General features: G+C 35.1%; 1 protein-coding gene across 5 annotated transcripts in view; it reads right to left on the reverse strand.

The window, feature by feature from the left end:
- Positions 1-2,726: 2,726 nt before the first annotated feature.
- The window catches only part of SLC16A7 (solute carrier family 16 member 7), a 143,547-nt gene continuing 131,062 nt past the window's right edge, over positions 2,727-15,211 (reverse strand). For 4 of the 5 annotated variants that reach the window (XM_081128015.1, XM_081128017.1, XM_081128018.1 and 1 more), the window contains 3 exons: positions 12,809-12,952; positions 8,673-9,488; positions 3,182-5,493 (listed from right to left, as the gene is read on the reverse strand). In XM_081128015.1, coding sequence (XP_080984141.1) covers positions 5,222-5,493; positions 8,673-9,488; positions 12,809-12,952 — 1,232 coding nt within the window. In that variant the 3' untranslated portion in view covers positions 3,182-5,221. Of the gene's footprint in view, positions 5,494-8,672; positions 9,489-12,808; positions 12,953-15,211 lie in introns of all 5 variants that reach the window. The other variant, XM_081128014.1, reaches the window with a different exon arrangement.

Below are 15,211 nucleotides of genomic sequence, written 5' to 3' on the forward strand. Positions count from 1 at the left end.
AACTTTTATAGATTTTTAAAAATCACATTCAAGTATATATAGGGTGTCCCAAAAAAATGTATACACACACACTTTGAATAATTATAAAGGCAGCATTTATTAAAATACATTTCACTTTCAAAATTGAGCTATCAGCGGTTAAAGTGTGTACACATTTTTGGAGGGGATACCCTGTATGTATCGTGCATAAAGACTTATTAACAAATCTAGAATATAAGCACCTTCTTTATTCAGGAAACCTCAAAGCTACAGTCACATGAGTTCCTTTATTTGTGAAGATGAGTGATAATTGCCCAAAGTAGACACTGTTGGCTCCAGGGAAATGGCCATTGCTGCTAATCACAAATAAGACCAGACACAGGATGGGTGACTTTGTGAGGGATTTGGACAGTAGAAGTGAGCTCTCTGAAATCAAGCTAAGGAGAATATTCTATGCTTGCCAAAAGCCTAGAATGAGAGGGAAAAGGCAATGGTATTTGTTTATTTTATAGAACAAATGGACAGAAAAATGACAATACAGATGTTCAGGAAAACTTGAAAATTGAGTAAAGGTGTAGGGGCCATAGCATAAGCTAATGGAAATAAATACATATTGCATAGATGAACCATATCATTCATATGTCATAACTTCTTAAAGGTTTTTCTTTGGTAGTTGTGGAGAATTTTGCAAATGAGAATCGTGATTCTGAAAATGTTTCATAGTAAGTACCTTTAATTCTTGAGTCATTATAAATAGCAACCAATATGGGAATTAGTTATCCATAAAGAAAATAACATTTTTCTTCTAAATCCAACCTTAGGGAAAATATATTATGCTTGAGTCATATAAACATGTCATTTTTATGAAAAAAGTCACATTAAAACAATTATGGATATTATATAATCATTACCATGATTTGGAATAATGTGCACTGGCTAGAAAAGCAGCCAAGTTGAAATTATGTATTCAGATCATAGCAAATGCAGTCTCTAATAAACACTATATAAATCATAATACAAACTGAAGTTAAACCTAATTGGTTTACAGTATGAGGTTTACATTTTTTTGTATCTATATTGTATCCAGCTTTGGGTCTACAGCTTCCATTAGGAGGCAGCATGGTAGTGAACATCCTAGGGGCTCTTTCTGCTTTTAGATAAACCGGAGTTTTAGTTCTGATTCTGCCACGTTACCTCTCATCTTTGGTAATTTATTGAATTTCTTTGTATATCTGTTTTTGGTTTTGTCTCACTCATCTATTATATCAGGCCAATAGCCTCTATCTATGATTTGGCTTGAATATTAAAAGGTGTTAGGTAGGCAAAATGCATAATACATAAATACTAGTTCCCTTCCTACTTTGCATCCTTTCCTTTTATTAAATTGAGCGTAACAGTCATAATTTTAAAATTTTATTTATCTATTTTCAGAAAAGGTGTTTTTGGATTGAAAATAAGTTTCAACTAACTGATTAACGGTATCGCTACATTTTATAACAGCAACTTACACCATACATTTGTGGTCGTTTATTCTGTATCCTCTATGGCCATGGTTAGCTAGAGAAGGAACAGTAAAAAATACCTGGCTCTCTAGAGAGCACATTCAAATGTATCAAACCTAGTGATTTTAGTTATTTTCTGGTGTCTGGGGAAGGGGGATGTGAGATAAGGTGGTTGGAACTTGGTACTGAGGAAGCGAAACTTAGGAGTCACGTGAAGTTATGTTGAGAAAGCACCAATGCTTCCAACACGAAGCACCCGGAGCCTGACCCCCGCCTCTTACATGTGCGCTGATCGGACCTAAAAAGCATCAGGAGAGAGGGTGGGGTAAGTCAGGACAATCCAGACCCCATATTCTATCCATACATTAGTAAAGGCGTACTTAAGGTTAGATGGTGAGAAATATGGGGTGCTCACTTATCACAGCTGGAAAAATAAACTGGGCAGCGGTTGTGAGTTATTTTGGTCCCCTGGTTCACGATCGCCTTCCTCCTGTACAACCCCATCGGGGGGAACGGGACTGAAGAGTGTTGAGTGTGCTCTGATTTTGCTTCCTGATATCTTGAACATCTAAAATTGATTGTTTCTTAGGGGAAGAAATATTTTCTGAACTAATCGTTACAGGCACAGAAGCCCACTATAGTTCCTCCGCCGTCTTTGTGACTATTTAATAATGAATGTTCTAGGTTGATATTCTCTTTTCACTCTTTGAAAGATTCTTTTAAAGCAACAAATATTTTTACAAGTTCAAGGGAGTAGGGAGAGTAAACAAGTAGAAAATTTTCTTTTATCCTGGAACAATTCTAGGTCCTGTAGGTGAATTTACATCACTGTTTCCAGTATGTTCTGATTTAATTTTCAGTATCTAGGTATGGGAATTTGTATGTGTGCATCACTGTAACTTTCTGCATTGCTATGGTCAGACAGGACTGTGTACATCATATCATGTGCTTTGAATGCACAATTTCCCTTCCCTTTCTTTTTTAATCAGTGTTAGAAATGAAAAGAAAAAGAAAATGACCAAAGAGCAACAAAATAAATACAGATTGGTTTTTGACCAGAAATTCATCAGTGTGTGAATAAACCTCCTTTCGTGGAGAAAACCCCTGGAATGCACCTGCCAGCATGTCTCTACAAGCAGGTGGTAAGGACTATAGCCTTAGGCCTAAAACCCCACAATCGTGACTTGGTTGTTCATTCTTCCCACCCCCACATCTGATATCTATATTAATTTACAAGTGTGTCTTCAGATAATTCAAGATGTTACATTTCTTATGACAAGTCAGAGTTCCACAGAAAACACTAGTAATATCAAAATAGCTCATTCAAGACACAAGGTTGGGCAAAACGAAATTAAAAAAACAGCCATACACTGCCACATTTCCCTGATTAATTTACCTATGGTATTGGCACATATTATTTTACTACATATTTGAAAAATACAAATGCCTCTTTTATATGCAAAAAGTGAATGTTAAATGATATATGGAATTTTATATAGCTTCCTAAATATGAGCCACATGCTTAAACAGTGCATACATTTTACAAATCGAATCCTTAATCGAAACTATCACAAAAGCTTGGTATACAGGTACAATCTTACAGGAAATAAGAATAACACCTGCCTCTACTGCAATAAAAATAAAAAGGAAAGAAAAACAGCACATTCCTTTTAACAACTTAAGAATGAAATCACTTCAATACTCAAGCATTGAATGCTTTTTATTAATCATGATCTTAAACTTCTGATCTATAGGCATAAATATTTATAACTTTAGCCTTAATGCACAATTTCTTTCTTGTTTAAACGCGCTTTGTAACCCACGATGGTATTTATAGTTCCGAGTGTACAGAACTATCATATGCCGCTGTATTCGAGAGTGATTCAGATTCCCAGATGTTTCACACAGTTATGAAAATGAGAAACTGCTAAACTGATCTGGGCTGCAGGATGGCAAGCTTCTTGCTATTGTGTTATACACGATCCCTACACTTCACAAGTATAGATACCAAGTCACACACAGCCTCCAGTTCTAGAAGCCTTTTTTTGACAGTCTCCTTCTTTAGTTATTAGTTATGTTCACAGGCAGCAGGAAGCTCAGTGAGTAGAGGGCAGAATTTTCAAGGGCTCACATCTCTTTAACATGAGGCATTTTAGGTGGCTGAGTAAAAAGCCTATTCATGGTTTTTGTCTTTTGCTTTTGCACTTTTGGGGAAGGGAGGGAAATGAGAAAGGTTAGAGGGCTCAGTATAAGCCCCTCCCACACTTAGCTTTACACAAATGGATTACTCATAACAGTAACCTTTTGATCACCACTACAGAATTACAGCTTGGCCTGTCTGTAAACCTGTCCACCTGGACTGCGGTGGATTCCACTGGCTGTCTCAGCCTGAAAATACACCGGATACGTTCTGGTTAAAATAAATCCCTGCTTATTACTTTCTGGATTGCTAACAAAATTCCTTTTTAGCCCTGGTCTGTGTGGCTGAGCATCATGCCCTGCACCGAAAGGCTGCTGTTTCAATTCCCAGTCAGGGCACGTGCCCTGGTTTCGGGCTCGATGTTTCTCTTCTTCTCTCTCTTTCCCTCTCCCTTCCTCTCTCTCTAAATATCAATTTTAAAAAATCTTTAAAAAATAATTTTAAAAATCAATGGACTTCGTTCATTGCTTGGAGTAATTTAGGCTTTTAATTTAGTTTACATACCAGGTAAACATTCTGCAAATTATTTCAGGGGTCTATACTCTAGCACCAGGTACTAATGGCCCCCTCAGAGAAATCATGTGCATGGATTAATCAAATCTAACAGTGCTTAGAAATAATGGTTTAAAATGTAGCATTTTCTTTTCTTCAATTTTATTTTATATACGCAAATGTTTTTTTTTCACAACAGTTAGTTGTATTTTCAAATGAAAATCACCTCATTTTCACCTATGTTCTTATCTTTAAAATCCACACGTACAGTAGTATGCAAATATAATACACTTTTTTTCTCCATGGATTTTTTTTAAGTTAAAAAAAATAGTATGGTGATAATGTTCTTTTTGAAGTTGTCTGTCTTTTGTTCTTGAGATAGTGTGAGTGGAAATTCATTTTCCTTTAATCCCGTTTCACACCTTAATATCAAATAAAAAATGAAATACGGGGAGTGTATTCTTATAGGGTTAAACATACTCCTTCTAACTACTTAAACCAGGGGTTTGGAACCCAGATCTCTATAATCAAGACTGAAAGTCACTGGAAGACTTTCAAATTATTTTAACCACCACAACCAGAGTCATGTATGAAAATAAAACCCTTGCATGGATTCTTTGTATGCATAATCTCAAAATAAAAATTTTAAAAAGGAAATATTTAAAATCTACCATTGAGGAAAATTTCATCTCCATAACTCATTATCAAGTTTTATTTAAACTAAAATTCTTTCCAATATTTTGATGAAAAAACAAAAAAGTACTCCTAAGAAAGTCATAAACACCGGCCCAGCTGGTGTGGCTCAGTTGGTTGAGCTTCGTCCCATGCACCAAGAGGTCACTGGTTCGATTCCCGATCAGGGCAGGGCACAGGCCCGGGTTGCAGGCTGGATCCCCAGTAGGGGGGGTGCAGGAGGCAGCCGATCAACGTTTCTCTCTCATTGATGTTTCTCTCTCTCTCTCTCCCTCTCCCTTTCTCTCTGTCTAAAAAATCAATAAAAACATACTTAAAAAAAAAAAAGGTCATAAACACAGAGATGTGATTCTTGCTATATATTAGTTTCTCTTTCTGAAGGATTACTCCCTGGTCTTGTACTTCTGACTTCAACATCATGTTGTTTAGATGTGTTCAAGGGTTCAGATTCTCTGGACTCAGGCTTGTTGTGCATTTCTTCCTTCGCTTTTTCCAACTTCTTTTCCTTTGCAAGCAATCTATAGTTTATAGTATTGCCAATGAGCAGCCACACACTTGACAGGAGCACAATAGCTCCACAGGCTATATACATATATTTATATTCTCCAGTTTCATCCACCAGTTTACCTAAGAGACAAAAAAAAATCTTTTAGGATAAAATAATAAAAGAACCATAAATAAAAATTTCAAATAAATTCTCCCACAGACACAGTCTGTACCTATTTCTTATTTAAGTTAATATTAAATGAGACTTTAATAAAGAAAAATATTGGAGTTTATGACTTTATATATATAAATAAAGGCATGTATGGGCACATGCAGCATTATATTACCAGGATATTAAAATTATTGAACATTATTTCCCTCAATAAAAATGTACAGCTAAGACAAAGTAGGTAGATATGCTTTGGGGTGCATATTCATAAATACATACACGTGTTTTGAGGTACATTTTTTATATCTCTACATGTAGAAATAGCTCTATCTATCTGTCTATTTACAGCACGCACACTGAGAGTGCTTCATTCCTTGCCATGCTTCCTATCTTTTCAATAAAGAGGGAAACATGACATTCTTTAGGAAAGACCCAAAGGCTTTTACCAAGTTCATAACAGGGCATAATGTTTACTAAATGCTTTCTTTATGCTGAGCACTAGGCTAAACACTTTGACTTGCGATATCTCATTTAATCCTACAAGAGCACTATGAAGTAAGCTGACCATAGTCACACAGCCCGGGGGGGGGGGGGGCAGAATCTGGGTTCTGGTCAAGGTCTGTCTGAATTTCTTCTTTGTAACTGTTCTGTACGATGGCTTCACCAAACCTCTTGGTTAAGTGTTATGTCACTTTTGTGGCAAATTACAGTTTTCTACTTTATCTAAATAAATTATTAAGGCCAAATAATCAGGAAGATGTTCATTCCATTTGACTATTGAAAATATGAAAGAAATAGCCTGGCGCCATATAATCTGAAGGTTTTATTGATTTTTAAAAATGTTTCAGTTCACAGTTTTGCCTCTTGCTTTTGCAGGCACCTGATTCTTAACAATACTTACTATCAGCAGAAGTGAGTGCACACAAATCCATGTTGTTTCTTAAATACTTATTCCAGGTGATTCTGATATAAACCTATTTGTTTAGTCAGAATCTCTATCAGTTTAACTGATATCTAGTCAGTAGCTCAGTATTAAATTTAGCTACTTGTGAAATTATCTATTTGAACAAGGTTCCCTGTTTTAATTAGGTAAATGGTGGAATAGGCTTATTTGAATACATATGACATAAGCATAACAAAAACTGCATAATTTGGGTTTCCATTATGACTTTAAGTCAAATATTTCTATTCACACAATGATTATGACACTTCAAAACCCATAAACATCAGTTCTATGGCCCCATCAGAGTTCATATCACTTTGGGCTGCCGTATCAACATACTTTCTAACTAAATGTGTTGGGAATTTTTTATCATCATCAAGGAGCCATATACGATTTCCAGAACTAAAGCTTCAGTTCTTTGTGAGTACAGCAGTGAAAGTTTGGGCTGACAAAAAATTAAAATTAAAATCATGCTTTCCCTACCCTTTTCTGCTCTACTAACAAGAGTAGTAGGAATAGCAGCAACTGTATGAGAAGTAACTACAAGAAGACCCATTCATTCAAAAGTATTTACTGAGTGCCTACAATATACCAGGCACCAATCCAGGGGATACCAAATACTGTAGAGAAGAAGCCCACCTAAAAGCCATGGAGTGTCAGGGGTAGCAGGAGGCAGAAACAGGATGGAAAAAATGGAAGTATTATGGCTGTAGTGTGAGAGCTTTGAGAAGGAGCCACAAATCAGTTGCCACCATCGGCACCACTATTGCAGTAGTCTGGCAACAATAAGCATTCAAGGGTACAGAAATAGATTTAAATATTATTAATAAAGGTTCTCAGCCCAAGGAGAAGTAGCCAAATCAGATTCCTTCATTTTCATCCTTAAAGCCCACCTACTACATCTGTTCACCTGACTTTTTTTTTTAATCATCCCACCATGGCTGATTTTCTCTGTTGACACTAAGAATTTTATTGCTAATGAATAGGCTTCTAAAACCCATTGGTAAAAATGCTTCTATATGAAAAGACAGGCCAATTGTACTTGTCTTATAAAACAAAATCAATTGGCTAATAATAAGACCAACTGGTTTTCACTCTTTTTGAAAATTGGTTTGGTGCCATGGTATATCCACACTGAGAGATATACCACCCAAAACAACTGTGCAATTTACTAGAGGGCAACTGGTGGACGGAAAGTCCACAAATACACAGCTCGTTCCTAACCAAGTAAAAAAGCAAAAGGTAAAATGTCAAGGTGCCTTAAGATTAGCAAATTAATCATGAATTTCCCCACTTTTGAAATAATTCCTTTATGTCCTGTAGGAAACCATTTATAAACTGATTTAAATACATTGAAAATTTTACATTTAGCCCAACAGTTACTGTGACCACTAGGGGGCAGGCTAGGAGTCTAAGTGAATAAGTTTAGCATTAACCAAAATAATATACAGTGGTTACTGGAAAAGACTGGCCCACAAAAAGTATTTAATATTTATAACATTAAAGTCTAAGACTAAACAAAGTCTAAACTTCAAAATGAACTTATACGTGTGTCTCCTTACTGGATTATTTAACAGATACTTTTATAGGCATATTAAAAATACTTCAGATCTTAAAATTAATAGGTAGTCTATATAATTTATAAATATGAAATGTAAGTGTTTGATTAAAAAAATGACTTTTAATGGATTTCCCTTCATTCCTGCCATATATATATATTCCTATCAGTGGTATTTTAAAAGTATTCCTTCCTTAGGCATATAACAAGTTGCATATCAATATAACCAATAAGAAGATAGATCCTGACTTTTTGAGAGCACAATTTTAAATTTTTGACTAATTTTAATATATACAGAAGAGAAATTTAGTCACCAATGATAAAATTTTTTAAAAAGTGACTTTTTTTATGTGCATTTTTTAAAGCACAAAACAACTGATATGGGTAAAAACCTAAAAATTATGCTACTAATTATCAATTTAACTTAAATTCTTAAATTCATAGGTTCAGGTTTTGAAACAAATTTAGAACTAAATTCAACTAATTATGAAGTTTAAAAATACATAATAACACCTGAAATTAACACACTCATAGCCTTTCAGGCTATTAGTATATTTTTATTACAAAGCACATGATATACTATGAAGAACATCTCAGTTAATAGCTATTGATGTTATGCTTTTGCTTTCCTTGATGAGAAATATTCTTACCAGCAAGAGGAGGGCCAAGAAGAACTGGGCAACACTCCACAATTGTGACCAGGCCCACAGCACTGGAAAATCTTTGAGCACCAACAAGGTCCATGAGACTTTCAAAAAGGATACTGCTAACACTTCCAAATCCAAGGCCAAAAAATATAGCATAAAACACCAGGCTTACGTAGTCTTCTGCCAATGGGCACAAGAGATGACACACTCCAGTGAACATAATTGCAAAACTGAAGAAGTACTGGATTCGAGGTCGAACAAGTTTGGTGTTTGCAATGAATCCTACAGAAGGCCTCGCAAACATATCAACAAAAGCCATAACAGACAGCAAGAAGGCTGCAGAGTACTCATCAATTCCTTTGTCTTTAGCATATGGAGCCAAGAATATAATGGGGGCAAAAAATCCTAGAAACATAATGACATTTCCAGATAAGTATATCAAAAATCCCCTGTGCTTGAAAAGGGAAAAATCTAAATACTCATTAATTTTTTTCCATACTGATTTCTTCTTAGGGCGTTTTTTCACACCTGACTCATGCTCTGTTTCTCCAATCTTATTTTGAGACTTAGTAGTTTGTTTGGGTCCGACGGGTCTCATGAGAGCCCCAGCCACACAGGCATTCAACAGTATACCTCCCAAAATCATGAAGCTTCCTTTCCAGCCGAAAGTATTAAAAAGGAACTGATTGAAAGGAGCTAATGTACTTAAGAAAACAGGACTTCCTGCCATGGCGAGTCCATTCGCCATAGGTCGTTTCTTATAGAAGTATTTGCCAATGATAGTTAAGGCGGGTTGCAGGTTGAAGGCTAGACCTAAACCTGCAAAGAACAAAACAGAAGAAAAACACAAACACATTAAGCCACTCACAAAAGAAATTACTCTTCAAAACGTACATTCAATTGGGTAAGGCAAAACTCAAAATGCAAAGGCAGGTAGTGATTTTTGTTAATTATAAATATCAGGAGAATGGCACATAAAAAGTTTCTCATCACTGGGCACTTGATAGGTATGACAGTTCATACTGCTTTCATTTTAAAACACAAAAGTAAAACCAAAAATTTTTATGGATGTTTCAATAAACATAGAATAGGTTGAAGCTGAGACAAAATTATTAGTTCTTTAATTACAATCACTTAATTCCACAGATTTCCATCTCTTTATATTTATATACATACACATATATATATGTGATAGATTTTTTCCTTGTGGGGAAGACCACATTTAAAAAGGGAATGCCTTCTTTTCAGAATTGAACAGACTATAAAATCTTTGTCACTTATAAACAATCTTAGGTTTCCCCAGAGATATTTCTTCAAAACCATGCAAATCATAAAAAAGAATAAATGCATGACATTAGTTTCATGCTCTCCATCCCTCACATTCCACATTTCATGAATATAGATGCACATGTGTGTTAACTAAAAAAACAAATACTTTTTGGACTTGAAACATATTCTTATTTCAGGGAGTAAAGGTTATTGTTTATATAAGTCACAAGTTCCTGCTGTCTAGGGAACTGTTTGGCCATGCTAAATAGAGTCTTTGAAAACGAATTATGTCTTAAGGCTCGCCAAGGTACTATTTAGCAATAGTAATGAATAGTTTGTTTTAAAAGTACATAAAATTGATTTATATAAACTACCTTTTTTTCACCCTTAGCCTAGGTATTATTCCATAATATTTTAGGAGCTATAGAAGAATTCTACATTTACCAATTTATGTAAATAGAGACAATACTACAAAGTAGTTAAGTATTTAGATTCTGGAACACTCAGAATCTAAATACAAATACTAAGTACAAATACTTATTGCAAACATTTAATACAAATGTTTTCTACAAGTAGGAGGGTCCCTAAAAGCTGACTGGGCGGAGCCAAGAACATGCCCGGAGAGTAACAAGGCAACGTGCTCTCTGATTCTACCCCTGCCGTTCCTGTGAGACAGGCAGAAGTGTAACTAGGCCCAGCTTACAAATAATAAAGTTTGACCAGGCTACGGTCAGTGGCTTGTAAGTAAAAGAACCAAAATTAAAATGCAGGAATTGATTTGAATTGTGCTTTTCTTTTTAATTTTTATCTATTGCTTAGAGAGAGAAAGGGAGAGGGAGAGAGATAAATGGATTTGTTGTTCTACTTATTTATTAATTCATTGGTGGATTCTTATATGTGCCACGACTGGAAATGGAACCCACAACCTTGGCTCATGGGGAGGACTCTCTAACCATTTGCCAACCCAGCCAGGGTCCAAATTGTGTTTTGACATTGTGTGCTGAGTGTTCTTTATCTTGTGCCATCTCTCCATTCTGTCACCTGGAATTTTGCCTTCAGCTGTTAATCCGAGTTCTCCTTAGGAGAGAGTGGCCATCTACTTCCTATTCTGGCATAGCAAAACAAACATGAGGTTTGAAATTAAAAACTCTAAATCTGCCTCAACTACTTACCTATGTGTACTACTCAGCAATTAGACTTAAGCTCTAATTCCCTTAACAACAAAAATAAGTTCGCCAAAATCAACTAAGTTCCAGAACTCTAAGATATTATATAATGGCATTGTGATGATTATTATTTGCTAATATTTATTTCAAAGTAACAGAATGCTGGAAACTCTGTAAAGTGCTATATGTTATTTTTTTCCTTTAATCATTCCAAGAACTCCCAAAGAATGGAGCTATCATTTCCCTCACTTAAAGACAAAGAGAATGAGGCATAAGGAGGTTAGTTTACCCGTAATCACACAGCTAAAATGTGCTAAGTCAGGTTTTTAAAAAGACCTCTCTGTTTTCAGATACCAAAAAGTACTGGCTGATAATGACTTAATATAAATTTTTTATAGGTGTATTTAACGGTAGACTCTGGCAGCACCAAAGCCGTCAAGACTCAAAGGAATGGAACTGAAGTTAGAATGGGGCAAACGTAGGTTTACAGTTTTGAGTATGTGAAACACAGTTTATTCTTACATTATTATTTATTAATTATTGTGTTGTTTTTCCTACAAACAATTATAAGCCTACTTTTGCTCCACCTGTATAATGCTGTTGATATTTGTGGTACAGTAATACCAAAATCATCTTTTCCCTAATACATCTTGTAGGCCCAGTCAGCTTCCATGGTCAAATGTAATATATGGTGAATATTCAGCACAAAGAAAAGGGCATTTTCTCCACTATGAGAATTCTTAGATATAATAAGATTCCCATTCACAAAAGGTGTTTTACGATATCAAAAGAGAGAGTTGTTGATAAGTAGTAAAGAAAAAGACTTTAACATCACTATGTTGTAGGCTTTAATGAGTCTAACTTTTTTCATCACATGATACATAAGTGCAAGGTTAGACTGATCTAAAATCACATGAAAAAAAGAAACATGGTTACTTTTTTATCTGTGGGCATAAGAAAAAGATTCTATTTCTTTATATATTAAAGTCTAGTTTTTCTTAAAACTGAGTTTGATTCAATTTATTATTGGAGCTGATAAAAATAGTGTTTTCCAAATGTACATATTCGGGTCAGTTTGAGTCCAGAGACATCATGCATGAGAAACAACTACAATCAAATGACAGTATGTCATTTGAAAATATTTGTGTTTAGTGGCAAATGTGCCTCATAGAGCTTTTAAACAGAATCTTTCAGTAAGGAAAAAAGGGGGCACCAAATACAGAGCTGAACCATAAAGAGAACTCAGACACCAATAATTCTATTGTTAAAACCAAGTCAGTGTGTCCAGAAAATACTTTTTGTCACCATTTTTAACCTATTATAAGTGATACATCAGATACTCTAAATACTAATAAGTAACAAAAATTTTTTTGTTTTAAATGAAGCTATTTATATGTCAGAAAGCTTCTGTCCACCACCTTAACCAGCGGAAGAGTAAAGGGTAAAACAATAAAAACAGACCAACACTGTTTTGTTTTTGACATTTATACCATAGCACGTTATGTATCTGATAAATCGGGGGTTTTTTTTCCATGACTTGAAATAATTTTGATTGGACATTCCATAGCTAGTATTTCAATGTACTAGATGAAAATAATTTAAGATTGTACCCACTATGAAAATTAAATTTAAAGAAAACAATAGAATGTTCTGCTGTTCGAGAGCCTTGTAAGCAGCTTGAGTGTGAACCAGCTGAAAGCTCACCTCCGATGAAGCCCACGGTGACGTAGAGCTCCAGGACGCTGGTTCCGAAGGAGGCCGCCACCAGGCCCGCGCAGCACAGCAAGCCCCCCAGCATCACCACTGGCCGGCTCCCGTATTTATTCACCAAAATACTGCTGATGGGACCTGAGTAGAGATGAGATTAAGAAATAGTCAGTTGCTGGGTCACTTATTTACTTTTAACATTGTTAATTTTGAAAGCTGAAAACGCACATTTTAATGATCAAAGAACAATAGTAGTTCACATAGAATATAAAGACTTTTCAGTACTTTCCAATCAGTTGGACTGGTTATCTGTAACCATATATATGAAAACATATAAAATAAATTAGAACTGTTTAATATATAGTTTATGACCATAACCACTCAACTTTTGATGGGAAAGTTTTTCAACAAGATATAGCTAAACTGTCTAAAGACCTTCATAAGTGCAGGTAAATATATGTAACAAAAATCTAGGCATTATATAAATGACTTGCATGTGTTAGAATTTTATTTTTTAGTATACTGTGCATACACACACACTCATAGGTAGTGATATAGCTATCATGGCCTATGAATGTTTGAACTGGATTGTTATTTCTGTGGCTTAGTTGGACGATGGCAGTAACTCACATTAACTCACATTTCAATGAAACCATTTTTGTTGTTAATCTTCACTCAAGGATATTTTTCCCAATGATTTTTTTTAGAGGGGGGGGAGGGGGAGAGAGAGACAGAGAGAAAGAAACATTGATTTGAGAGAGACACATGGACTCTCTGCCATCCACAGGTGCCCTGACCAGGGCTGGGGATCAAACCTGCAACCCAAGTACATGTCCTTGACTGGGAATCAAACCCGAGACCTTTCCGTGCATGGGCCAACACTCTAACCACTGAGCAACACCAGCCAGGGCTCAATCAAACCATTTAAGGACCACTTAAAAAGGAATAGGAAATCCTCATTGTTGTGTGAAAAATCTTCTGTCGACACATTCTGGTAAGACCAAGAAAGCACCAGCATCAGACTCGCAGAATGGATGCAGCAGTGTGGATGGAATTACCAGAGAAAATGGTGCATTTAGCCATTAAAATAGGCTTCCACATGGGAGAAGAGAAAAATCTCCTACGTGAAACATGATCAAAGACTTGGAATCAAAAACTAATTTAGAAGAGCTGGATACTGCCCGGAAAGAAGGTTTTGAAATGTCTTACTCAATTTATGTAATGCACATTTTCTGGATATGTGTGTGTGTGTGTGTGTGTGTGTGTGTGCGCGCGCATAAAATATTCAGGAGTAATTAAAATTATTAAAATAATCTGTTTAAGTATGTCTAGAAAAGCTCTTTTGGTAATTATAAAATTAAAGTTATAAATATTAATAAAGCGCTGTGCCTTATTTTAATGCATTTTTTTCTTTAATGGTGCTTTATAAAATAATGGTATAACTGCCATGGCCAGATATGCCATGGTTTCAGGTTTGACCCCCGGTCAGGGCACCTACAGGCATCAACCAATGAATGCATGAATAGGTAGAACAACAAATCAATCTCTCTTTCTCTCCTTCTCTTTCTCAAATCAATAAATAAAAATTTAAAATAATGATACAACTTGACAATTGAGGTTTAGAGTCAATGAAAGTCCACGCTATTTTATGACTTGTCATGTGTAAATTATTTGGTTTGACATTCCCTTCTTAATTTAAAATTATATTTCATCTGAAACTAGGGACACTGCTTTTCTTAAAATTACTGAACTAACTCAATTTAATTCTATTTAACTGAAATTGGTTTAATGCAGTATTTCTTGAGCTCCCAGTATAAAGCCATACCAAGAATAAAATAATAAAAGCATAACTATAATCCTCAGTGCATTATAGTCCAGAGAAAGAAATAATCAAGAAGTTATTTTAAGAACTGTGATGGATGTTTTGATAATAATTAGGCCATGAGAATAAATTCAAAGGCACTTACCAATTGCTTGGATTAATAATACCTGATATTATGTATACCATTTTCTATGTGGTGCCTAGATCATTAACAAACGAGTTAATAGATTACTACATTTTATAAATGGGTTTGCCCAAAATGTGTAAATTTAAATTGGGACATAGGCTGTGAATGACAACTAAATTTGCAATGTATGTGAAATAATTTTATCTATATATTGGGATAACCACATAAAGGCTTTTTCCATCACTGATTAATTAAGGGTAACCTCTTAAGAAAACATTTAGAGGTATTAGCATTTGTTTTGTTTGTTTGTTTTTTTGAGATGGTTTTGATAATTTCTACGTTGGAATTAATCAAGATACAGCAAGAGTTATAATTTTAACAAAGTTATACGCTTTAGTTAAATGATATCCTGTATGGGTATATTTACATAATTCATCTATAATCTTTTTTC

This window comes from Miniopterus schreibersii, assembly GCF_964146895.1.
Source record: "Miniopterus schreibersii genome assembly, chromosome: 2".
NCBI classification, from domain to species: domain Eukaryota; kingdom Metazoa; phylum Chordata; class Mammalia; order Chiroptera; family Miniopteridae; genus Miniopterus; species Miniopterus schreibersii.